Genomic DNA, 27,184 nt, shown 5'->3' on the forward strand with positions numbered 1-27,184 from the left:
CATATTTTTCCTATTCAGCACGTTGAATATATTATGTCACTCCCTTCTGGCCTGCCAAGTCTGTGGGCAGATCTGCCATGGACTTCATCTATCTTTCTTTGTAGGTAAGGACTCTTTCTCCCTTGTTGCCGTCAGGGTTCTTTCTTTGTCTCTGTATTTTGTGAATTTGGCTGTGACGTGTCTTGGTGATTTCTGGCTTTTGTTGAATTTCTTGGGAGATCTCTGTGCTTCTTAAATTTTGCTGTCTGTTTCTTTCCCAAGAAGAAGGAAGTTTTCAGCTGTAATTTGGCAAAATAAGCTACTCCTTTTTCTTTCTCTTTTTCTGGGACTCCTATGCTACAAATGTTATTATGCTTTTAGGAGTTGCTGAAGTATCTATGTCTACATTCATGATCCAATACCTATCTTTCCCACTTCTTTTCAGCCTCATAATTTTCCATATTTTATCTTCTATATCACTCGTCTGTTCCTCTGCTTCATCCATCCTCCTTTTCATGACATCTATTCAGGTTTGCACCTCAGCTATAGTATTTTTTTTATTTTGGCTTGAGTAATTTTTAGTTCTTCAATCTCTGCAGTAAAGGATTTTTCAGTTTCTTATATGATTTTCTCAAGCTCAGCTACTATCTTTATAGTTGTTTTAAATTCTGGCTCAAACATCTTACTTGTATCTGTATTTATTAAATCCCTGGTTATGACTTATTTCTGTTCTTTTTTTGGGGGGTAAATTCCTCTATCTTGTCTTTTTGTCTTGGTCACTGTTTTGTGTGTGTGATTGTTCAGAATGACTTTGTATACCTGCTCCTGTAAGTAATGGCTATATTAAAAAGAGGTAAAAAAAAAAAAAAAAGGGTGGGCTAAATCCTATTTCCCCTAGAGTGGAAACTTTCCAGCACTCTAAGACCAGTAGACTTGGTGTGTGCTTTGGGGTTTGTGCTGGTCTTGGTCTCACTCTTGGCCCGAGTAGGGAGCTCACACCTGCCACTCTCAGGAAGCTCTCACAGAAGAGAAATCACCTCTTGTGTATTCTTGGCTTCCTCCAAATCCCCATGTTCACCCTGCCTGAATCTGAACTATCCACCAGCCAGGTGGCTTAGCTCTCCTGTGTCTTATCAGACCAATAGCTAGGTCTTAAAACTCTGAGTTTTGGGGCGCCGGGGTGGCGCAGTCGGTTAAGCGTCCGACTTCAGCCAGGTCACGATCTCGTGGTCCGTGAGTTCGAGCCCTGCGTCGGGCTCTGGGCTGATGGCTCAGAGCCTGGAGCCTGTTTCCGATTCTGTGTCTCCCTCCCTCTCTTCCCCTCCCCCATTCATGCTCTGTCTCTCTCTGTCCCAAAAATAAATAAACGTTGAAAAAAAAATTAAAAAAAAAAAAAAAACAACTCTGAGTTTTAAAGATCCAAGTGGCATGGACTTATGATGATCCTTTGGGGTATCCACTGCATTGTGGCTGTTGCCTCCTTGTCCAAGAAACCAATTGTGTGACTGTACAATGGTTTGGAATTTATGGTAAAGTGCAGCTAAAAGTCTGCACCAAGGTTTGCTGCTCTCAGCCAGTGTCTTTGTTCCCATGGTAGGGAAAAGGGCAGTGCACTGGTGCTGCTGTTACTTTTACCCCTGGAAAGGCTGTGCTGTCACTCCCAATTGCACTCCAAGCAGAGGAACTGCTTCCCCCGTGTGACCCAAGGGATCCTCAAACCATGCTGCCTACTTCTGGGTCTCTACACTTTTCCCCCACTGGAGCACCACCAATATCACTAGGCACCACCCTGGCGATGGCACAGACCTCTGAAACTTCAAACTCTGCACTCTACTGTTTATAAAAACTTGTGGTATTCAGGCCCCCTCCCTTTCCCAGTCAATGGTTTGAGGAACAATTTTTCTTGTGCACATGCTTTCATTTTTCTTTTTCTCTCTTCCTCCTCTCTCCATGATCAGGGCTCCTTACCCTTTGCAGCACCCTCAGTTCTTCTCTCCCCCAAATCAACTTTCCACAGCTCCTACCTTACATAATGTGGCTGCTTTTTTCTACTTCTCTCAGTCCTCAGATTGACTTCTTGGGTGTTCAAATGATTTGTTATTTATCTAGCTGTGTTTGAGGGATGAGGCAAGCTTAGGGACCCCTACTCATCTGGTAACCTAAATACCCCCCAAGAAACTCTTAATGATTGCAATCTGAGGGTTGATAGAGGGAGGTGGGTGGGAGATGGACAAAATGGGTAATGGGTATTACAAAGAGCACTTGTTGTTATGTGTAAGTGATGAATTACTAAATTCTGCTCCTGAAACCAATACTACACTATATGTTAACTAACTAGAATTTAAATAAAAAATTGAAAGAAATAATAACAGAAATTGCCTCATAAATTCACCTACAAATAGACATTTCAGTACTTTTATATTTCTTAATTAAGTGGTTTCATATTTCCAGTTTAAAGGATGCATTTCCAAGTAGAAAATTATTTCTAGACTCCTACCTGCTGAATACCATTTGAAAAATAATAATAACAACCACTAACCAAATGTCAGTCATACAAGATCATAGATATACATATGGGAAAAACATGGGACCCAAGAAATGGAATTAGTAATACAATCTACTTTGAGGCAGTGTCTGACATAGATGTCTTTTTCAGATATTAGTATTTTCAAATTAGACATACTAATTCTAATTGCCCTAGACTTATTTAAAAACATAATCTATATGCGTTCAAACTGCGTATGTCACAGTGAAAGTGGGCCTTTCCTTCACGTTACCGTTAATACTATTAACGTTAATAGTACTAAATACTAAATACTAATTAGTACTAAATACTAATACCGTTATTACTACCCCCAATCCACCTCTGTATCTCTGTTCCTTCTATGATAAGGCTCAGTGATGGTTCGTTTCCCAAATCTGTTCTCTTTCCACATGTAGAACCTAAGTGAGAATTTGGCTTGAAAGTTCAGCCTTGGCCACTCTTCTGGAGGCTCAAGGAAGTCCTCAAACCCAGTGACATCCCAGGCCTACAACCTCAGGATCCTCCTCAGACACCAGGATCCATGAGTTTGGTCTTACACTCAGCCTCAAGACTTCCAATCCTAGATTCCTTTGATGGCTCTTGCTGGAGAGTTTCAAAGGCCTCTGTTACTTTGACTAGAATGATAGAAGCAATTTCAGAATTATAAATTTGTCATCTGGATTTTAATTCCAGGTTTAAATTTCCCAGAATCAAGGAGACAATAGCCATACTCCACTGAACAGTTCCTCTCCCATACTTTGTGGCAAAACGGCCCCAAACCTGCATTCTGGGATTATATTCTTCCCCTGCAATGCTTTTATAGCAAGATTTGTTCTGCAATCCATTCCCCATCTCTGCTGTGTCCCAGCTACTACAGCAAAGAAGTGCTTTGTCAATACCTTGCATTTAATTCATAAACAGAAAACTTTGAAGGGTCAATAGGAATATGAAAAACTTCTGAAACCCACTAGTAATTTCGATGTGTAAATTAAAGCAACACTAACCTATCACCTTAGGCATATACAATCGGCAGACATCTGAATGTTGCTAACATAAAGTGTCAATCATGATATGAGGGAAATGGGAATTTTTCTACTCAGAAGGATGATAATTATCAGTGAAATTAAGTACACATATGTCCTGTCCCCAGCACATTTCATTGCTGATGTATATCCAAGCAAAGTTCTCATGTCCATCTACAGGAAAAGTACTCATCATAGCAGTGTTTGTAGTAATGAAGAGTTGGAGGCAACCCAAGTGTCCGTCACCAGTTGGTCTAGTCAGCTAAATGGTCTTAGGTTGGTTTCTTCTAAAACTGGACCCTGAGATGTAAATTTGCATTCAAGTAGCTTATTTGGGTGGTGATTTAAGGAAGCACCAGTGTAGGAGCGGGAAAGTGAGGCAGAGGCAGTGTGAGAATAAATAAAGGATACATTATGACAGGTTGCCTCCATGGACAAAGAGAGCTTAATCCCACTGGAGAACACTGGGAGACAGTGTTGTCCATGCCTCAGAGTAATGCCATCCAAGTGGGTAGAACACAAGGGTATTTATCTTCTTGTTCCCATCATGCTGTGCTGAGTGATGGTCAGAGGTACATTAAATTGCACCCATCTAGGTCCATCTAGCCTGCTCAGGAGAGGACAAGAGAAAACCTCAGGTAAAGAGTCCCAATTTTGTGCAGCATGACACCAGATGCATGAACTAGACCATTAGTATCAAAGAGAGAGCACAAGGGAACAACTGGGTCATGCAGATAGGCTTTAAAAGATAGTGTAGAGGGAATTGCATGGGAAACAGCAAAAGTTATAGACCTATACCATTAAGGTAAACTTAAAACACAAGCAGAAAACAAACCGCATTACATATGTCACACTCATACCACATATGTGGACACATTTCAGACACACTACACAGTGGCTTTGGGTGCAGTGGCAAAAGGGACTGAAGATGGAGAATGGAAGAAAGAAAAATAGAAACTGAGAGGTCTCACAGAACTTGATGAAGAAAGGGTGTCAAAACCTGAGGATTTAAAACACCCCTCTTCTGCCTCCTCTACTTTTCCTGGACCCCATCAAAACCCTCACCTTCCACATTACATATAGGACATCTGGCTTTGGGCTCTGTAAAAGCATTAAATACAATGTAATACCTACCCCTCACAGCTTTTGGCCAGGGCTCATCAGATAATACAGCTCTCCACTCTTTCAATGAATAGATTTGAATCAGAGGTGCACAAGCACAACTACATTTCCCAGAGATCTCTAGGTGATTCTAACTCAACTTTGAGGGCGGAGCAGTTTGTAAGGCCAGGGAGGGCACTTCCTGTACTGGTGCTGGAAGTGGGAGGACAGAAGGCAGGCAGCCTGCTTCCTGGTTGAGAGTCCTAGTGGAACTCGGTAAGTGACTTGTCTGTGCTTTGAAATTGGGGCTTATTCCTATCTTAAATGTTGAGTCCAGAGGACTAGATACTACATTTGCCTGAATTTTAGGTCCCAAGGTGGTTCAGGAAGTTTGGCTAACACATACTTTACATTCTTATGCTATAACTACTATACAGCATATAAGGTCACAGGCCCTTGATTCAAACTGTCTGGGTTATGGTCAAAGCCACACCACATCTTAGCTATGAGGACTTAGGTCACTCTACATCTCTAAAAGTCAGTTTGTTCATCAGTAAAATGGAAGTAATAAGAGAACTTACTTAAAAGGATTGTGTGGATTAGAGAAGTGTGTTAAAAGACAGCTAATGTGTATAATGAGTGTTTCAGGGAGCTGAATTTCCCTCTTGGATAATTGAAGCAGTGGTGTCCATCTCCTCTGTCCCCAACTGGCTGTGTCCCAAAGGGCCCAGTTAGTCCTACAGGCAGCAAGTCCATATTTCCTGTTTCTCCTGCATTAGCTGATCAGAAATTCTCTAATAATCTCAAATGCCCAGGGAGGCTGGGTTGCACTGTCTGCAATGTTTAAAGGAATTCCCACAAGTTTTATCGTACTGAAAAGAGGCTTAGTGGGGAGGGTGCCAGGAGCCATAACTGACAAGTACCAACTCCTTCACTGTTGGCAGATGGAGGATGCCACTCCCTGAGCACAGATGTACAGAATTCCATAGGAGAGAGGAACCTGCTGAGGCAGACAACCCCAGGAGGAAGGGGTCCAATGGGCTCTCCACCCTGGACATTGCTCCCATGTTCTGCCATGATTCTCACAACAACAGCATGCCCGTTGGCACTTTTTAAATAAATTGCTCTTTCCCTTCCCCAGGGCTCTCATTTCAGTTTCTCAGTCACAAAACAGCTGACCCCACCCTCTCCCAATCCAAAGGAAGTTAGCTGTCAACTATTTAGCTGCATCTTGTTCAGAGACCTATTTTTTTTTTTTCCTTTATAGGCTTAAAAAGTTCAGAGCCAACTTTCAACATAGGCAGATTTTACCTTCAGATCTGAATTTCTGCTTCTCCTGAGGAGGGCAAAAACAAAATAAAACAAAACTCTCAGAACTTCCTGCTTCCTGGGGCCGATTCCAACTGTCTTTAGCCATACCAACTGTTTCTCTTGGGTGGGGCTTTTCAGTGCACAGTTCAAGGATGGTCTGTGGCCATAGCTTGCCTGGAAACTTCTCCTTTTCCATCTGGAACATTATTGGGCTGGTCACTTGCCTCTGAGAGTGGGCTGGGTGGTAGTGTCGTTGGGGTGGGCCTCAGAGCCAAAATAAGATGGGATGGATAAGATGGGAAGGGAAAGGAAAGGAAGGGAAGGGAGGAGGAAAAGAAAAAAGCACATAAAAAGAAAAGTTATTCAGGAGGACTCCTTAAAATTATCTTATTCAACTCGGCATTTCTATTCCTAGCTACCTATCCAAAAGACTTGAGAACAGATACTGAAAAATGTACTTGAACACAAATGTTCATAGTTGTGCTATTCATAATAGTTAAAAGTGGACACAACCCAAATTCTCATCGAGGAATGAAGAAGTAAACAAAAATCGTCTATTTATACTATGGAATATTACTAATTCATAAAAAGTAATGAAGTGTTTTGCTTAAGCAACTCTTTATTAGAGTTCTGGAGACTTGGAAGCCCACTTCTGATTTGTACAGTTTATGTGTGTATCGACATCCTACTTCCCCTTGCTGTAGGACTCTACTTCCTCAGTCCAGAGGACTGATTTCTTGGTCTATCTTCCAAGACAAAAATGAGGTAGGAAGAAAGCAAAGTGTCTTGTGACTTCTAAAGGCACAAATCTCATTCATGAAGCTTCCAACTTCAAACCCTAGTTTTCTTCCAAGGCTCCCTCTATTTCTTAATACTATCATATTGGAGAGGTGCAAACATTCAGCCCACAACAAAACTGTTGTAGTTCTTTTCCATGTAATAAGCCATGTTGTCCTGTCTACAGCTTAGTAAAGTAATATCAAACTGTCATCTTGTAATTCTAATTTATGGGAATGCTTTGAGGCACAGGGTGACAAGAGGTTTTTCTGAGGTTATGTAGCTAGTAGGGGAAGAGTGAGAATTCTGTCGCTGGACAGTAATTTTCAACTTTGATTGCACTTTGAATTTACCTGCAGAGTTTTTATTTTTATTATTTTCTTTTTTACTGAAGTAATTGATGTCGAATTTTATGTTTCAGGCATGCAACATAATGATTCAGTATTTATATACATTGTGAAGTTATCACCAATAACTTCACTATCCGTCACTGTAAAGTCATTGCATATTATTAACCATATTCCCTACATTGTATATTGTATTCCCAATTCTTACTTATTTTATAACTGAAAGTTGGTATTTTAATCCCCTTATCTTTAGCCCATCCCTCCACACTTCTTCTCGCTGAGAAACCAGCAGATTAGCCTTGTATCTATGAGTCTGTTTCTCTTGTTTGTTTTGTTTTATAGATTACACATATAAGTGAAAGTATACAGTAGTTGTCTTTCTCTGTCTGACTCATTTCACTTAGCATAATACCCTGTAGGTCTGTCCATGTTGTTACAAATGGCAAGATTTTATTTTTTTATGGCTTAGTGGTATTCCATTATATATACTTACCATATCTTCTTGATCCATTCCTCTATCAATGGACACTTAGATTCCTTCTATATTTTGACTATTGGAAGTAATCCTGCAATGAACTTAGGGGGTATATATTTTTTGAATTAATGTTTCATTTTCATAAGTTAAATACCTAGAAATCAAATCGCTGGATTGCATGGTAGTTCTATTATTAATTTTTTGAGGAACCATCATACTGTCTTCCATAGTGAATGTACCAATTTAAATTCCCACCAACAGCACACAAGGATTCTCTATTCTCCACATCCTCACATATATTTGCTATTTGTGTTTTTTTCTTTTTAAGTAAGCTCCTTGCCCAATGTGGGGCTTCAATTCATGATCCCAAGATCAAAAGTCATATGCTTTTGATCTTGGGATCATGAATAGCAAGTCCACTTGCTATTTCTTTTTTGATATTAGCCATTCCAACAGTGTGAGGTGATAGATGTATCATTGAGGTTTTGATTTCTATTTCCCTGGTGATTAGTGATGCTAAGCATCCTTTCATGTATCTGTTGGCCATCTGTATGTCTTCTTTGGAAACATGTCTTCAGGTGCTCTGCCTATTTTTTTATTTCAAGTTTTTAGTTAAGCTCTAGTTAGTTAACATGGCAAATTGGTTTTAAGAATTCATTGGTTCACTACTTACCTATAACACCTAGTGCTCATCACAGCAAGCGCCATCCTTAATACCCATCACCCATTTATACCATCCCCCTCTCATCTCCCTCCATCAGTGCTCAGTTTGTTCTCTACAGTTAATTTGCTGCCCTCTACCTCTTTTTTCCACTTCTCCTATGTTCATCTGTTTTGTTTCTTAAATTCTACATATGAGTGAAATCATGTGGTATGTGTATTTCTATAACTGGTTTATTTTACTTAGCATAATACACTCTAGCTCTTCTGTCTCGTTGCAAATGGCAAGATTTAATTCTTTTTGGTGTCTGAGAAATATTCTAGTGTGTGTGTATGTGTGTGTTTGTATATGTGCCACAACTTCTGTATCCATTTATCAGTCAATGGACATTTGGGCTTTTCCATAATATCCTACTGTTGATAATGCCGCTATAAACTTTGGGGTGCATAAGCCCCTTTGAGTCAGTTATTTTATATCTTTTGGGTAAATACTTAGTGCAATTGCTGGGTTGTAGTTCTGTTTTTTTTTTAATGTTTATTTTTGAGAGACAGAGACAGAGTGAGAGTTGGGAAGGGACAGAGAGAAAGGGAGACACAGAATCTGAAGCAGGCTCCAGGATCTTGGCTGTCAGCACAGAGCCAGACACAGGGCTCGAACTCATGAACAATGAGATCATGACCTGGGCCAAAGTTGGAAGCTTAACCAACTGAGCTACTCAGGCACCCCAAGGGTAGTTCTGTTTTTAACTTTTTTGAGGAAACTCCATACTGTTTTCCAGAGTGGCTGCACCAGTTTTTTTTCCCACCAACAGTTAACAGTGTTCCCCTTTCTCCAGAGGCAAGGGAAGCAAAAGCAAAAATCAACTACTGGGACTTCATCAAGATAAAAAGCTTCTGCACAGCAATGGAAACAATCAACAAAACTAAAGACAACCAATGGAATGAGAGAAGATATGCAAATGACATATCAGATAAAGGGTTAGTATCCAAAATCTATAAAGAATTTATCAAACTAAACATCCCCCCCCAAAATAATCGACTAAACAAATGGGAGGAAGACCCATGAATAGACACTCTTCCATACAAGACCTACAGATGGCCAACAACACATGAAAAATGCTCATCACTCATCATCAGGGAAATACAAATCAAAACCACAATGAGATATTGCTTCATACCTGTCAGAATGGGTAAAATTAAGTTGGTGAGGACCTCTGCCTATTTTTTAACTGGATTGTTTGTTTTTCATATCTTTTGAGTTAATTTTATATTTTGTATTTAAACCTCTTATCAATTATATCTTTTGTAAGTATCTTCTCCTATTCAGTAGATTGCATTTTAGTTTTGTTGGTAGGTTTCTTTCCTGTTGAAAGCTTTTTAGTCTGATGTAGTCCCACTTATTTATTTTTACTTTTGTTGTCCATGCCTAAAAAGACAGATCTAAAAAAACATGTGCAAACCAATGTCTAAGAGCTGTGTATGGTTTCTTGTATCAGTTTCATAGTCTGGGGTCTCACATTTAAGTCATTTTGAGTTTATTTTTGTATGTGGTGTAAGAAGGCAGTCCAGTATCATTTTTTTTTGCATGTGGTTATTTTAAACAATGCTGTTGGAAACATAAGAGTGCATATATCTTTTCAATTAGTGTTTCTGTTTTCTTTGGGTAAATACTTAGTAGTGGAATTACTGGACCACATGGTAATTCTATTTTAAATTCTTTGAGAAACCTCAAAACCTCACTGTTTTTCACAGTGGCTTCACCAGCTTGCATTCTGACCAATGGTGCATGAGGTTTCTTTTTCCTATTTCCTTGGCAACACTTAGTCTTTCTTGTGGTTTTGATTTTAGCCATTCTAACAGGTGTGAGGTGAAACCTGATGACTAGTGATATTGAGTGTTTTCATGCATCTGTTGATGATCCTTATGTCTTCTTTGGAAAAATGTCTATTCATATTCAGGTCCTCTGCACATTTTCTAATTGGATTGTTTGTTCATTTGTTCTTGATAATGAGCTTGTGAGTTCTTTACATATTCTGTATATTAACCTCTTATCAGTTACTTATGTCCAAGACCTGACTGAATTGCCACAGGTGTATGTGTATTAATTTGGTATCCTACAACTTTACTGATTTCATTTATTACTTCTAATAGTTTTTTAGGTGGAATCTTTAGAGTTTTCTATATAAAGTATCATGTTTTCTGCAAATAGTGATAATTTTACTTGTTATTTCCACTTTGATTTTTTATTTCTTTTCTTTTCTGATGTTGTGGCTAGAACTTCCAATACTATGTTGAATAATAGTGGCAATAGTGGGCATTCATCTTATTCTTGATCTTAGAGGAAAAACTTTCATCTTTTCACTGTTGATTATGATGTTGGCTGTTGTTTTGCATATTATAGCCTTTATTATGTTGAAGTATGTTTCTTCCATACCCACTCTGTTGAGAGGTTTTACCATAAATGACATATTGAATTTTATAAAATGCTTTTTTCTGTATCTATTAAGATGACCATATTTTTTAACCCTTCTTTTTGCTAATATGATGTATTACTGTTGTTCATTTGTGAATGTTGTTGCATCTCTAGAATAAATCCCATTTGATCATGGTGTACGATCCTTTTAATATATTGTTGAATTTTGTTTGCTAAATTTTTTAGGATTTTTGCATTTGTGTTCATCAGGAATATTGGCCTGAAATTGTGTGTGTGTGTGTGTGTGTGTGTGTGTGGTGTCTTTCTGTGGTTTGGGTATGAGTGTAATATTGGCCTTCTTAAATGATTTTGGAAGCATTCCTCTTAATTATTTTGAAATATTTTCACCAGGATAGGTATTAACTCTTCTTTAAATGTTTGGTAGAATTTATCTTTTAAGACACGTGGGCTTTTGTTTGTTTGGAGTTGTTTGGTGTTTGGTTGGTTGATTTGTTTGTTTTTGTTTTTTATTATTGATTCAATTTCATTAATAGTAATGTCTATTCAGATCTTCTGTTTCTTCCTAATTCTATCTTGGAAGATAATTTCTAGACATTTATCCATTTCTTCCAGATTGTCCCATTTGTTGGCAGGTAATTGTTGTAATTTTTCACATAGTCTATCATTATTCTTTGTATTTCTGTATTATCAGTTATGACTTCTCTCCCATTTCTGATTTTACTTATTTGGGTCTTTCTTTTTTCTTGAGATGTCTGGCTAAAGGTTTGTCAATTTTTTTTTATCTTTTCAAAGAACCAACTCTTAGTTTCACAAATCTTTTTTTATGTTTTTTTTAGTCTCTATTTTTACTCTGATCTTTATTATTTCCTTCCTTGTACTAACTTTAGACTTTGTTCTTTTTCTAGTTACTTCAGGTATAAGGTTTGACTATTTCAGTATTTTTGTTTATTTCTTGGGATAGGCCCACATTGCTGTAAATTTCCCTTTTGGAACTATTTTTGCTGCATCCCAGAGGTTTTGAGCCATAGTGTTTCCATTTTCATTTGTTTTGAGTTATATTTTGATTTCCTCTGATTTCTTTGTTGACCTATTGGTTGTTTAGTATCATATTGTTTAGTCTCACGGGTATGTGCTTTTTCCAGTTTTCTCCTTGTAATTGACTTCTAATTTCAAACTGTTGTGGTCTGAAAAGAAGGTTGATATGATTTCAGTCTTCTTAAATTAATTATTGTTTGTAGCCTAAAATGTAATCTATCTTTGAGAATGTTCCATGTGCACTTGAAAAAAATATGTATTCTGCTATCTATACATGTGCTATCTATATTTTTTTATTTATTTAAATGCAAGTTAGTTAACATACAGTGAAGTCTTGGCTTCAGGAGTAGAACCCAGTGATTCATTACTTATATATAACACCCAGTGCTCATCCCAACAAGTGCCCTCCTTAATGCCCATTACCCATTTAGCTCACCCTCCCACCAATCTCTCTTCCAACAACCCTCAGTTCTCTACATTTAAGAGCCACTTATGGTTTGCTTCCCTCTCTGTTTTTTCCTTATTTTTCCTTTCCTTCCCTTTGTTCATGTGTTTTGTTTCTTAAATTCCACATGAGTGAAATCATATGATATTTCTTTCTCTGACTGAAGTATATCATGTAGCATAATATACTCTAGTTCCCTACGTGTTGCAGCAAATGACAAAATTTCATTCTTTTTCATCGCCAAGTAATATTCCGTTGTATATATATACTACATCTCTAGCCATTCATCAGTAGATGGACATTTGGGCTCTTACCCATAATTTGGCTATTATTGATAGCATTGCTATAAACATTGGACTGCATGTGCCCCTTTGAATCAGCATTTTTGTATCCTTTGGATAAATACCTTGTAGTGCATTTGCTGGGTCACAGGGTAGTTCTATTTTTAATTTTTTGAGGAACTTCCACACTGTTTTCCAGAGCAGATGGGCCAGTTTACATTCCCACCAACAGTGCAAAAGAGTTCCCCTTTCTCTGCATCCTCACCAATGTCTTTTGTTTCCTGAGTTGTTAATTTTAGTCATTCTGACAGGTGTGAGGTAGTATCTCATTGTACTTTTGATTTGTATTTCCCTGATAAGTGATGTTGAGCATTTTTCATGTGTTGTTGGCCATCTGTAGGTCTTGCATGGAAAGGTGTCTATTCATGTCTTCCTCCCATTTGTTTAGTGGATTATTTGTGTTTTTGGGTGTTTAGTTTGATAAATTCCTTATAGATATTGGGTACTAATCCTTTATCCAATATGTCATTTGCAAATATCTTCTCCCATTCCATTGGTTGTCTTTTAGTTCTGTTGATTGTTTCCTTTGTTGTGCAGGAGTTTTCATCTTGATGAGGTCTCAATAGTTCACTTTTGTGTTTTATTTCCCAGGTTCCAGAGTCATGTCTAGTGAGAAGTTGCTGAGATTGAGGTCAAAGAGATTGCTGCATGTTTTCTCCTGTAGGATTTTGATGGTTTCCTGTCTCATATTTAGGTCTTTCATCCATTTTGAGTTCATTTTTGTGTATGATGTAAGAAAGTGGTCCAGTTTCATTTTTCTGCATGTCACTATCCAATTTTCTCAGCTGCAAGGTTGGTTACATACTCACAAATCAGTCAATGTGATACACCAACCCTGAAGCCCAGGAATAAATGCCAGTCGATCATTCTTTAATGTACTGTTGAGTTCATTTTGCTAGTATCTTGCTGAGAATTTTTGCATCTAGTTTCAGATGCAAAAGACCAGGATGTTTGTCTGTAATTCTTTTCAGTGGAGTCCTTGTTTGGTTTTAGAATCAAGGTAATGCTGGCTTCAGAGAATGAGTTTGGAAGCTTTCCTTCTATTTCTAGCTTTTGGAACAGTTTGAGAATAGGTATTAACTTTTCTTTAAAAGTCTGGTAGAATTCCTCTGGGAAGACATCTTGCCAAGACACTTGTTTGTTGGAGAATTTTGATTCAATTTCTTTGCTGGTTAGAAGTCCATTTAAATTTTATATTTCTTCCTGTTTCAGTTTTGGTTGTGCATTTCTAGGAATTTGTCCATTTCTTCCAAATTGCCTAGTTTGTTGGCATATGATTTTTCATAGTGTTCTCTTATAATTGTATTTCTGTGGTGTTGATTGTGATCTCTCCTCTTTCATTTGTGATTTTGTCTGAGTCTTTCTCTTTTCTTTTTGATAAGTCTAGCTAGGGGATTGTCAACTTTGTCAATTCTTTCAAAGAACCAGGTCTTGGATTCATTTATTTGTTCTGTTTTTTGTTTTTTTCTATATTGTTTATTTCTGCTCAAATCTTTATTATTTCCCTTTTCTGTTGGCTTTAGGCTTTATTTGCTGTTCCTTTTCTAGCTCTTTTAGGTGTAAGGTTAGGCTGTATATTTGGGACTTTTTTGTTGTTACTTGAGATAGACCAGAGTTCAATGTACTTTCCCCTTAGGGAATCCCAAAGGGTATGGACTGTCATGTTTTCATTTTCATTTGTCTCCATGTATTTTTAAAAATTTCTGGGGCGCCTGGGTGGCGCAGTTGGTTAAGCGTCCGACTTCAGCCAGGTCACGATCTCGCGGTCCGTGAGTTCGAGCCCCGCGTCAGGCTCTGGGCTGATGGCTCAGAGCCTGGAGCCTGTTTCCGATTCTGTGTCTCCCTCTCTCTCTGCCCCTCCCCCGTTCATGCTCTGTCTCTCTCTGTCCCAAAAATAAATAAACGTTGAAAAAAAATTTTTTTTTAAATTTCTTCTTTAATCTCCTGGCTAACCCATTTATTCTTTAGTAGGATGTTCTTTAACCTCCATGTATTTGAGGACTTTCCAAATTTTTTCTTGTTGTTGGCTTCAAGTTTCATAACATTGTGATATGAAAATATGCATGGTTTGATCTTGATCTTTTTATACCTGTTGAGGCCTGATTTCTGATCCTATATGTGATCTATTCTGAAGAATGTTCCAGGTGCACTCGGGAAGAATGTGTATTTTGCTGTTTTAGGATTAAATATTCTGAATATATCTGTTAAGTCCATCTCATCCAGGGTGCCATTCAAAGCCTTTGTTTCATTGTTCATTTTCTGCTTAAATTATTTGTCCCTTGCTGTAATCAGCATATTACAGTCTCCTCCTGGGGCACCTGGGTGGCTCATTCAGTTGAGCATCTGATTTTGACTCAGGTCATGATCTCACAGTTCATGAGTGCAAGTTCCGCATACAGGTCTCTGTTGTCAGCACAGAGCACACTTTGGATCCTCTGTCCCCTGCTCTTTCTGCCCCTTCCCCACTCATGTGTGTGTGAGCACTCTCTCTCTTAAGCATAAATATTTTTGTTTTAAAAAGTCTTCTACCATTATGGTATTGTTATCAAGGAGTTTATGTTTGTTATTAATTGATTTATTGTTTGGGTTTTTCCAAGTTGGGGGCATAAATATTTACAATTGTTAGATCTTCTTGATGGCTAGACCTCTAAACTGTGATATAATGCCTTTCTTCATCTCTTGTTACTATCAGTATCTATTAAGTTTTCTGGTCTAATAGGTCATTTAAGGTGGCATTTCTTATTGATTTTCTCTCTGGATGATCTATTTATTGATGTTAGTGGAGTGTTAAAGTCTATTATCCTATTACTGTCAGTTTCTCGCTTTCTGTATGTTAGTATTGCTTTATGTATTTAGGTGCTGCTATGTCAGGTGCACCTAACAGTGTTATATATGTAAGCGTTATATCCACTGGTTGTGTTGATCCCTTTATTGTTATGCAATGCCTTTTTATGGTCTCATTACAATCTTTGCTTTAATGTCTATTTTGTCTCATATATGGATTGCTACCCCAGCTTTCTTTCTGTTTCCATTCACAAAATATCTTTTTATGTCCCATTACTTTCAGTCTTTTTGTGTGTGTTTTTTTATTTTATTTTATTTTTATTTTATTTTTTTTCAATATATGAAATTTATTGTCAAATTGGTTTCCATACAACACCCAGTGCTCATCCCAAAAGGTGCCCTCCTCAATACCCATCACCCACCCTCCCCTCCCTCCCACCCTCCATCAACCCTCAGTTTGTTCTGTTTGTAAGAGTCTCTTATGCTTTGGCTCTCTCCACTCTAACCTCTTTTTTTTTTCCTTCCCCTCCTCCATGGGTTTCTGTTAAGTTTCTCAGGATCCACATAAGAGTGAAAACATATGGTATCTGTCTTTCTCTGTGTGGCTTATTTCACTTAGCATCACACTCTCCAGTTCCATCCACGTTGCTACAAAGGGCCATATTTTGTTCTTTCTCATTGCCATGTAGTACTCCATTGTGTATATAAACCACAATTTCTTTATCCATTCATCAGTTAATGGACATTTAGGCTCTTTCCGTAATTTGGCTATTGTGTGTGTGTTTTTTTTTAAATCAAGTGAGTCTCTTGTATGCAGCGTATGTCTGTGTCTTGTTATTTTTATTCATTCAGCCAATCTGTGTATTTTAATTGGAGCATTCTGTTCTTTTACATTTAAAGTAGTTATTGATAAGTATGTGCTTATAGCCTTTTTTTGTTGTTTTCTGTTTGTTTTTTCTATTTCTTTGTTCTTTTCTTTTCCTCTTGATATCTTTTCTAATAAGTTTGTGGCTTTCCCTAACGTTGTTTACTTTTATTTCTTATTTCTCTTGTGTATAGACATTTGATTTGTGGTTACCATGAGGTTTATATGTAACATCCTATGTACATAGCAGACTATTTTAAGTTGAGGGTCACTTAAGTTGAACTGCATCCTAAAAGTACACTTTTACTACCCCCCACATTTTATGTTTGTGATGTTATTTTACATGGTATTATGTTATTGTTGTTATTATTATTATTTAATTTTTTTATTATTTGATTTTACTAATTATTGTGACTCTGGGTGATTTTGTTACTTTTGTTTTTTAGATTACATACTAACTATATAAATGTCTGATCCACTATCTTTACTATATGTTTATCAGGGAAATTTTTTCTTTCATAATTTTCTTATTTAGATACAGCTTTTCCTTTTTTGCTTAAGGAAGGTTTCTTAACATTGCTTGCAAGGCTTGTTGGGTATTGATGAACTCCTTTAACTTTCACTTGTCTGAGTACATTCTTATCTCTCCTTCAATTCTAAGTTATAACTCTACCAGACATTTGAATATATTGGGCCATTCTTTCTGGCCTACAAAGTTTCTACTGAAAAATAGAAAAAAGTTTCTACTGAAAAATCTGCTAGTCTTATTGAGGTTCCCTTGTACATAACTAGCTTTTTTTTCTCTTCCTGCTTTTGAGATTTTCTCTTTAACTTCAACTGTTGACATGTTAGTTACAATGTGTCTTGGTGTGTGTCCCTTTGGTTCATCTCACTTTAGACAGTAGTTACAAACGATTCCATCTGAATCAATAATTTATAATATATATATATAATAATTTATTTGTGCTACTCATTGTCTTGAGTGGTAGGGAACCACCCCATGAGGTCTCTCCCTGGAATTTAAATTTTTTTTAAAGCTCTTGCTTGTAACTTCCTTTTAGGACACAATAAGGGTTTCCTTAACAAAAAAAAAAAAAAAATTAAAACCACTGATGCACATGTAAAATACAGAGATTCTAGAGACTGGAAACTAGACAGCAAATTCTACATACCAACCTTCTCTCCAGGTGTACATTCAAAATGGTAAATTGTAATTGAAGTAACATGTCACTTAAGGATAAGTCACTTAAGGATAAATCACAGCAGTCCATTCAACCACTTAATATTGATCATTCAAAAAAACCCATCCATTTTATTTACAGAAAAAAAAAAGTGTCTTTTATCTGACATTCAAGGCCCTTTAGTGTTGGCCTCATTCTGTATATCTTACCTTCCTTCATACAGCTCTCCAAAATAACCATCAATGCGACTTAAGTCAGTTTCCCATAATCAGACACTGAGACAAGGATCCATGTGCAAGTGACATATTAAGGAAGTTCTTCTGAGAGAAACCAAGTTTCAGCTTCAGTGAGAACTATAAGTTTGTCCAGACACAAGGCAAGCATCTGGGTTTTCAAAACCTCCCACCAGTAAGTCACTGACTGAGGGCAGCCCTAGAAGCCTGTCATTTTCAGCTTTCCAGAGAGAGAGAGGCAAAGCAGATCTAGAAGACCTTCCAAAGAAGGTCTAGGGTGCAGGTCCTTATGCATAAGAATGCAAAAGTTATACCACCTCATACCCGTCAGAATAGCTAAAATTTAAAATTCAGGAAACAACAGATGTTGGCAAGTATGTGGAGAAAGGGAAACCTTTTTGTACTGTTGGTGGTAATGCAAACTGGTACAGCCACCATGGAAAATAGTATGGAGGTTCTTCAAAAAATTAAAAATAGAATTACCTTATGGTCCAGCAATTGCACTACTAGGTATCTATCCAAAGGATACAAAAATGATGATTTGAAGGGGCACAGGTACTCCGTTTATAGCAGTGCTATCAACAATAGCCCAAATGTTCATCGACTGATGAATGGGTTAAAAAATGTGGTGTATATATACAATGGAATACCACTTGGTGATCACAAAGAATGAAATCTTGCCATTTGCAACAACATGGATTGAACTAGAGTGTATTATGCTAAGCAAAATAAGTCAGTCAGATAAGGAAAAATATATGATTTCACTCATGTGGAATTTAAGAAACATAACAGAAAACATAGGGGAAGAGAAGGAAAAATAAGATAAAAACAGAAAGGGAGGCAAACCGTAACAGACTCTTAAATACAAACAGGGTTACTGGAAGGGAGATGGGTGTGGGGGATGGACTAAATGGGTGACGGGCATTAAGGAGGGCACTTGGTGGGATGAGCAGCTGGGTGTTATACGTGAGTGATGAATCCTTGGGTTCTCCTCTGAAACCAATACTACTAACTTGAATTTAAATACATTTAAAAAAAAAACCACAAAGCTAGGCCAAGCACAGTAAAATGGTAAAAGAGATCTGAGGTGATTTGAGTGGCTTACAGGCAGTATTCTCCCCACACTGTCCTTAGTTCTGAATCCTCACAAATCCCATGTGCCTGTCTAGGTAAATACACTAAACATGGTCTGTTCTTCATCCCTTTGTACCTGTTTTGGAGGCCAATAGGTTTAAAGGGTTTCATTGAGTCACATTTTTTAATATTTTTAAATTACTTCAGCTATAATTCTCATAAATTTTCTACTCTTTATTCTATAGTAAAGGGAGTCAGTTCTGCGCAGCACTCCTTTATTTTGGCCTCTCTCTTCCTTATTTTTTTCTCATTTTGATTTACATCTTCACTAACCACTGTAGAGGTAATATTTTGTCAAGGTAGCTTGTCATTGTTTTATTTCTCAAGTTTTTTTTTTCATGATTGAGATTGTCTTTATATTTATGTTGCCTTCATGATTAAATTAAAAACTAACATAATCATCTGAGGGTCACACTTCCATTCAGTACTTTGTAAGCATAATTCAATTACTTCACATTTGGATACTTCTGTGAAGTATTCTGATGCCAGTCTTATTTTTCTGCCTTATAAATTGTTTGCTTTCTCTGCCTGATGCTTGAATAGTTAAATTTTGAATATTCAACAATTTAATCAGTTTATATTCCAGTGCTGAATACGTTAAATCATACTTTTCCCAAATCTTGTTTTTCTTGTGTTGTAAATCTATTTTTTTTTTTTTTTGCTTCATTTCAGGAATATGTCATCTCTTTCTCTATTTGTTAAAAGTTTACTTTTGAGAGAGAGAGAGAGCACAAGCAGTGGAGGGGCAAAGAGAGAGGAGACAGAATCTCAAACAGGCTCTGTGCTTACAGCACTGGGAGATCATGACCTGAGCCAAAATTAAGGGTCGGTAACTTAGACTGAGCCACCCAGGCGCCCCACTCTTTCTATTATGATTTTTGAGTTTTCTTCAGAAACACCAATTATCTTTACATTGAATCATCCTTGACTACTTTTTCTACTAGCTTTTCCTTGTTTAATGGCTTTATCTTTTTATTAACTCATAGTAATCTATCAAGTTTTTCTTCTACTTAAGAAATTTGAAATCATGCTGTATCTATATTGTTCCTTTCTGTTTATAATTGATTATGTGTTAGCTTTGTTTTTGTTCTTCATTAGTTTCCTAAGGCCTGAAATCTTTTGTTCCATAATACTGTATTATTTTAGCACCTCATTTTTTGGCTTTATTTTATAAGTCCATTTTAAATGTTCTATTATTCCAAGTACCTGTGAAAAAAATATTTCCATTGTTCAGTTTATATTTTTCTTGAGTTGGTGGTCTTTCTTTGTATTTTACATAGTATGTCGTTTTCTTCTTATCCCAATCTCAGTATATTTGCCTTCTGCTTTTTTATTATATTCATGTATGTGAGGCTCTGGCTCCCCCTTGGTTTCTTTTTTTTTTTAAGTTTATTTATTTAGAGATGGAGTGTGTGTGGGGGAAAGGCAGAGAGAAAGAGAGAGAGAATCTCAAGCAGGCTCTACACTGTCAGTGTGTAGCCCAATGCAGGTCTCAAACACATGAACCATGAGATCATGACCTGAGCTGAAATCAAGAGTCAGACATTTAACCAGGAGCCTGGATGGATCAGGCTCCCCTCCCTCTTTGTTTCTTTAATATGATTGGGGAGATGTCTGGTTGGGGTGGGACTTGACTCTTCAATCTTTTCAGTGGATATGAATTATGACAGAAGATAGTTGGGTGGCCAATCTTCTGTATATAAGCAGTTCTTTTCTGGTGACACCATACATTAAAAACATTACCTTATTTTTCTGTGCCAATATCCCCAAATATACTTTACACCTAAAGGAAGACCAGGTACTACCATTACATACTGGTGTTTCTGTGTTTGGTAAATCTTGTAGTAATCAGGGGCATGAAACATGTTTTACTCTTCCTTGCTGATCCCATGACAATCATCTTGTTGCTTCTGAGCCTCCTCTGGCTTCCACAATGTCCATGACTAGAATTCCATCAGTGCTGCTGTCATTTCCTGTGGCTATACTTTCTACAGTGTCTCCTACATAATTCAGATATTAACTTTTTAGTCCTTTCTTTTCTGTTTTGCATTTTTAGGGATTTTTAAAAAATAATTCACTGTCCACCAAACTACTTTTTTGTTTGCAAGGGAAATCACAATATATATTTTACTATCTTATCTATTATTTCTAGAGTTAAGGCCAGAAATAAGAAATTTCTAAGTATTCTGAATGGAAACTAAAAATCATTCTCCTTCTAATTTGCCTAAGATATTAAGTACCTTTATGAAACTTCTCAGCACTCTATAAGTATGTTCATTTTGTCTTCTTTGAGTTTTACATTTATCTTTAAGCTGGAAGCAAAGGCTATATCACTTCACAGAGATGCTACAAATCAACTTATAAAGCTAATAGCATTTCCAATGCGATATTTCCCTTCCAACTACTTTTTACAGTAGAAATATTCACTATTTCCCAGTGAAATGCTTTCCCAGCATTTTGCTTTGAATCACTTTAGTTACACACAATTTCTTATGTTTAGTCACAGAATACTAAGTATTTTTTTAGTTACAACATGTTTGCATTGAGACTCCTAATAGAAACTGATTTTTTTAGTGGACATACAGTTACTAAATTCTAATTTAAAATTCTATCTTAAGGGCGCCTGAGTGGCTCAGTCGTTAAGCATCAGACTTCGGCTCTGGTCATGATCTCACAGTTGATGAGTTCGATTGAGCTCAAGCCCTGATTGAGGTGAACACAAGCCCCATTTCAGGTAGAATGCAACCCATGCTTCAGGTAAAAGATAAGCCCCACTTTGTATGAACCCTGCTTCTCTCTCTCACTCTCTTTCTCTCTGCCCCTTTTGGGACTCTCTCTCTCTGCCTCTTACTTTCATCCTCTCTCTCTCTCTCAAAAAAAATTATATCTTAAAAAGAGTATAAAGAGAAAGAGGGGAAAAAGGAAAACAAAACACTTGAAAACAAACTATGACAATTCAAAAATTATATAAAATAATTTCCTAGTAGAAGTAATAATGGTCGGACCAAGAATCAAATGGCCAATCTATAAACTACTTGATTCCCTTTCAATTAACCTTCACCTCTGTTCCTTATATATACATTTAGATTATTGGTTAGGTGCCAGAGAGGGTATGAGGTGGTCTGGCTAAATACCAGTTGTTCCTCTGTGCCTACATGGTAGAGTATTACAGCTTGTTGGGAAAAGATGCTTTTGAGATGACAAGAAATGTAATGGATCTAATAGATTTAAATAAAACAATATTTCAGATATCAAGAACAGAGAAAGGGAATGCTAGCTGAGTCAAAAACAAGAGAAACAAAAGAATCTGAAAGAAATGATATGAGGAGAGAAAAGAGAAATACTAAACTTATGACTATTAAACTTAAAGCCTTTGTACCATGACATCTCAGGTTGTGCCATGTTGCAAAAAGGGTTTGCCTTGATATCTGTATAAAATTATTGCAATTTGAGTCTCAGTAGTTTAAAACTATTGACTAATTTCTTTTAAGATAAAGCATATCTAAACCATATATTCTTTGTTCCACATCACCTGTCCTTACTCAACACTGCTTCTGGATATAGAAATAAGGAAAGGTTTGGGATGGTCTGGCTAAATTACAGTTGTTCTCTGTTTCTGAGTGATAGTTTTAGAGCTTTTGTACATGTTGATAAAAGATACCGGTGCAAATTAAGATGAGAAGAAATGAAATTATTTGGAGAAAATAAAGTTGCAGACACCAAGAATGCAGAAATTTGAAACAATAACAAAATGGAAAGAAGAGTTGATGAAGAAAGAGAAAAAATACAAAAGAAATGACAATAAGGACAATATAAACATATAGCTTATCACCACTAGCTTAGGGACAGGGCCTTTTGTTTCATGTCACTTCAGGCCATGTTATATTAAAAATGGTAAGGCACCACTGTTACAAGTAGTGTCTTACATGGGATTAGGGCTCTTCACTAGCAGGGGACAGAAAACTTTTCTACATGAGATTTAACAAAATAAGGGCTTTTTTTTTTTTTTTTTAGCTCACCTTAGCAGAAAGTCAAGAGATAATTTAAGATTTTATTCATGTCTTTCTTGTCTTTTCTCCTGCTTTTCTTTTCTCAACTCCATAAATTCTTTGTTGATATTATTTTTCAGCAAGTTTTCCTTGTAGCTTTGAGAAAATATCCTACCAGTGTTTAGCCCTGCAGGAGAATATATCTGCTTAGGTTTCAGAAAAATTCCTTCAGTAGAGTCTCATTGACCCGACTTGGATAACATGCCATCCATGAGCAAAGCACTGGTCTAGAGCCTTTGTACTTTAAATTGGTCTTTCTTAGGTTAAATGTTCAGCTGAATATGTACAACTTATTCTTCATAAAATAGCCAGAAATATCAAAATGATTATGGTATACTTTGCTGAACTGAAACCTTCCCCTACTGTCCTTCTCACAGTGATTTTGCACTTCAGACTAAAGGCCAAAAGGCTGATATGGTTTATAGACCTATGTCACTTGTCTGATCTCATTTCAATCCACATTCCCTCTCACTCTGCTTCAATCACTAGCTTTCTACATGTTCTCTGAACATTCTAGGCAAGTGTACTTTTTTTGCTGTTTCTTCTGCCTAAGTGGTCCTCACAATGTGGACATGGTTCATTCTCTCACATCCTTAAGATCACAATGAAACTTTCTTTGATGACTTTATTTGAAATTAAAGTTCTCTCAGTGAACAATGTGTATTCTTTCTTTGCTTTAGTTTTCCACAAAGCACTTATCATAATCTAAGAAATTGAATATTTTATTGGTTTATTTAATTTACTATTTATGTCAGCCCAATCCCTACTAAAATGTAAGATTTCTGTGGGCAAGCAAGCAGCAGATAAGTAGCAAATACATAGTAGGTATTCGGAAACTATATTGAATGAATTAATAAATCAGTGCACAAATGAATGTAAATCTTTGAGTGGGAAACTTTGACTATGGTTTTATCTAAAGGGGAAAGTGAGTGGGTCAGGCACGATGAACAAAATGGACTTCTTTAATAATTCTCCTGTTTATATTAGGAATTATTTGTAAATCCTGTTTTGATACTGATTCAAACCTTGCTTTGTTCATCATGAAGAAAACCACATGTAAGCTGTTTATAATTTCGCTCCTGACTTATTCTGAATTTCCAATTTTTCATGTTCAAAATGTGAATGAAATGATAGTTTTCCTACAGGGTTACTAAGTCTACTAGGTGAATTTGTATTCATCAAAGTATTTTATACAATAAAAGCACTAAACAAAAGACTTATGATTATGGATCTTTATAACCACTGATTGTATTTACATATTAAAAATATGTTATAATTAAGCTAATAAAAGAAATTCAAATGGAAAAGAAATATATTTGTTTCTATTTTGTTGTCTTTCCCTTAGGGGATCATGGACATTGAAGCATATTTTGAAAGAATTGGTTATAAGAATTCTAGGAACAAATTGGACTTGGAAACATTAACTGACATTCTTCAGCACCAGATCCGAGCCATTCCCTTTGAGAACCTTAACATCCATTGTGGGGAAACCATGGAATTGGGCTTGAAGGCCATTTTTGAGCAAGTTGTGTGGAGGAACCGTGGTGGATGGTGTCTCCAGGTCAATCATCTTCTGTACTGGGTTCTGACCACAATTGGTTATGAGACCACAATGTTGGGGGGTTATGTGTACAGTACTGCAGCCAACAAATATAGTAATGCTATGATTCATCTCCTGCTGAAGGTGACTACTGAGGGTAAGAATTACATAGTGGATGCTGGATTTGGACGTTCTTACCAGATGTGGCAGCCTCTGGAGTTAATTTCTGGAAAGGATCAGCTTCAAGTGCCTTGCATCTTCCGCTTGACAGAAGAGAGAGGAATCTGGTACCTGGACCAAATCAGAAGACAGCAGTACATTGCAAATGAAGAATTTCTTAATTCTGATCTCCTGGAAAAAAATAAATACCGAAAAATATACTCCTTTACTCTTGAACCTCGAACAATTGAAGATTTTGAGTCTGTGAATACATACCTTCAGACATCTCCAACATCTGTGTTTACAAGCAAGTCATTCTGTTCCTTGCAGACATCTGAAGGGGTTCACTGTTTAGTAGGCTGCACCCTTACCTATAGGAAATTCAATTATAAGGACAATATGGATTTGGTAGAGTTTAAGGTCCTGAATGAAGAAGAAGTAGAACAAAAGCTGAAAAATATATTTAATATTTCCTTAGAGAGAAAGTTTGTGCCCAAACATGGTGATCAATTTTTTACCATTTAGAGTAAGGAGTAAAAATAGTCTTCAGTATTACTTCATGTACTGAAACTTTTTGTTATAAAAAATATTAAACATATATTAGAGAAAATAAACTAATGTGTTTATGTATTTATCACCGAATTTATCAACTATCAATTACCATATTTCCTCAATTGTTTGCACATTATATTAAAGAAAATTTCACTCTTAAAAATATCAGGATTTATAGTTAGATAACATTTTAAAGAAATATAATCAGAAACGTTTCAAAATTAATAAGAAAAGTATTTTAAGGATGGCCTATGGTTTTCTTGGGTGAATATAGTGATTTGTGCTAGGAAATCTTCCATATTGGTTTGTGAAAATGAATGAAAGAAACTTCATTTAAAATAGAGTTGGGAGGCCAGAATGGGGAGCTCATACGTCTTACCACTTTTCATCAATTGCAGACCCCAACAAGATGTGTATCTTGCATTCGCAATAAGAAGCTTATTTTACTCCAACAGTAAGAATTTTTCCTTGCCCTTCAACAAGATCAGCCAATGATACCACAATTCAGCCAATGAGAAGTTGTCACTACCTTAGGCTCTTGCTTTCCTCTGATGCTTTCCTTTCATTCAGGCCCCCCCAATTGCATTTTTAAACACTAACAGAATATCTGAAAAAGAAATTCACAATAGCATGAAAACAATAAAACACTTAGGAATAAATTTAGCCACAAGAGTGAAAGATCTATACACTCAAAAACTATAAGACAGTGATGAAATAATTAAAGACACACATGAAAAAATAAAGAAGACACAAATTAAAAAAAAGATAAACCACGTTATGGATCACAAGTATTAACATTGTTAAAATATTCATACTGCTCAAGGTTATCCATAGAGGCAATGCAATCACTGTCAAAATTTTAGTGACATTTTATACAAAAATGGAACAACCCTAAAAAGTGTATGGAACCACAAAAGACCTTGAGTAGCCAAACCAATCTTGGGAAAGAACAAAGGTAAAAAAAAATTCTCTCTCTTTCAAAAATAAATGAATATTAAATGTTAAAATATTCACACTGTTCAAGGTTATCCATAGAGGCAATGCAATCACTATCAAAATTTCAGTGACATTTTACACAAAAATGGAGCAATCCTAAAAAGTGTATGGAACCATAAAAGACTTTGAGTAGCCAAATCAATCTTGGGAAAGAAGAACAATGGTAAAAAAAAAAAATACCCTCTCTCTCTCTTTCAAAAATAAATGAATATTAAAAAAATTTTTTTAAAGGATGAAATCTCAGTTATATTCTGAGGATTGTATAACATGGTGACCTTTAAGAATGTGTATCGTATTTTAAGTTGCTATGAGTAAAGATAATATTCTCACCATAACAGCAACATAATACCAACAACAAAATGGTGATTATGTGAGGCAAAGGATGTGTTATCTAATCTTATTGTTAAAACATTTCACAATATATATGTTTATGAAACCATTACATTGTATGACTTAAACTTACACAATATTATGTCAATTATGCCTCAACAAAACTGGGGAAAAAAAGATGCAAGATGGCTAATACATCTCTACTCATCATGGCTGCATTCTAGGAAGGGAGAGAGCAGGCATAGAAGAAAGGTCTTCAGGGGAGGCTGGGTGACTCTAAGCTACTGACTTCAGCTCAGGTCATGATCTCACAGGTTGTGAGTTTGAGCCCCACGTGGGGCTCTGTGCTGACAGCTTAGAGCTTAGAGCCTGTCTCAGATTCTGTGTATCCCTCTCTCTCTACCCCTCACCCCACTCTCGCTCTCTCTCTCTCTCAAAAACAAATAAGCTTTAAAAAAGAAAAGAAAAAAATGTCTTCTTATATAAATGGGACTAAAGAAACTTCCAAGAAGCCCCGGCCTTTTATGAGCTGACAGAGAAGAAATAAGGACCTGGTATTAGGTGGTAGTAGGGTATAACAAAGAGGAATGTGACAGAGATGAAAGAGGTAAAGACTTTTTTGATGTGTGAGATAAGGACAAAAAAATCATGCAAGAACTCTCTGGGGTTTGCAATGGGGCCCTGTGATGTGGGGGAGGTGAGATGAGAATGTGAATGAAGAACATCTTGCCAGGAAAGGGGCCACATTTAGTTTTGGCCAGGGAGGAAAAAAGCAGTGGAATAAAAACAAAGGTAATTCAAACAGGATAATTAGTTCCAAAGTCATAGAGTTGGCTTGTAAACCATAAGCACGTTATCCTAACACAATGTTTCACTGAGAACAGAGGAACTGAAAAGATGAAATCCACTA

General features: G+C 36.6%; 1 protein-coding gene and 1 long non-coding RNA gene across 2 annotated transcripts; one reads left to right on the forward strand and one right to left on the reverse strand.

Moving 5' to 3' along the window:
* Nucleotides 1-4,825: 4,825 nt before the first annotated feature.
* On the forward strand, nucleotides 4,826-26,383 carry LOC112858633 (arylamine N-acetyltransferase 1). The gene is made up of 2 exons (XM_025922078.2): nucleotides 4,826-4,902; nucleotides 24,043-26,383. Exon 2 carries the CDS (start codon nucleotides 24,049-24,051, stop codon nucleotides 24,919-24,921), a length of 873 nt encoding a protein of 290 aa, XP_025777863.1. The 5' UTR covers nucleotides 4,826-4,902; nucleotides 24,043-24,048; the 3' UTR covers nucleotides 24,922-26,383.
* LOC147581584 (uncharacterized) lies at nucleotides 5,839-24,770 on the reverse strand. The gene is made up of 3 exons (XR_015250052.1): nucleotides 24,673-24,770; nucleotides 24,436-24,588; nucleotides 5,839-6,201 (listed from the first exon to the last, which is right to left on the reverse strand). It is a non-coding gene; the product is annotated as an uncharacterized LOC147581584 (long non-coding RNA).
* Nucleotides 26,384-27,184: the final 801 nt, after the last annotated feature.

Source organism: Puma concolor, chromosome B1, assembly GCF_028749965.1.
Source record: "Puma concolor isolate L17-30 chromosome B1, mPumCon1.1.hap2, whole genome shotgun sequence".
NCBI classification, from domain to species: domain Eukaryota; kingdom Metazoa; phylum Chordata; class Mammalia; order Carnivora; family Felidae; genus Puma; species Puma concolor.

What these genes read in the sequence shown, in the direction of transcription:
- LOC112858633 (XM_025922078.2), top strand. Translation starts at nt 24,049, where the DNA reads ATGGACATTGAAGCATATTTTGAAAGAATTGGTTATAAGAATTCTAGG.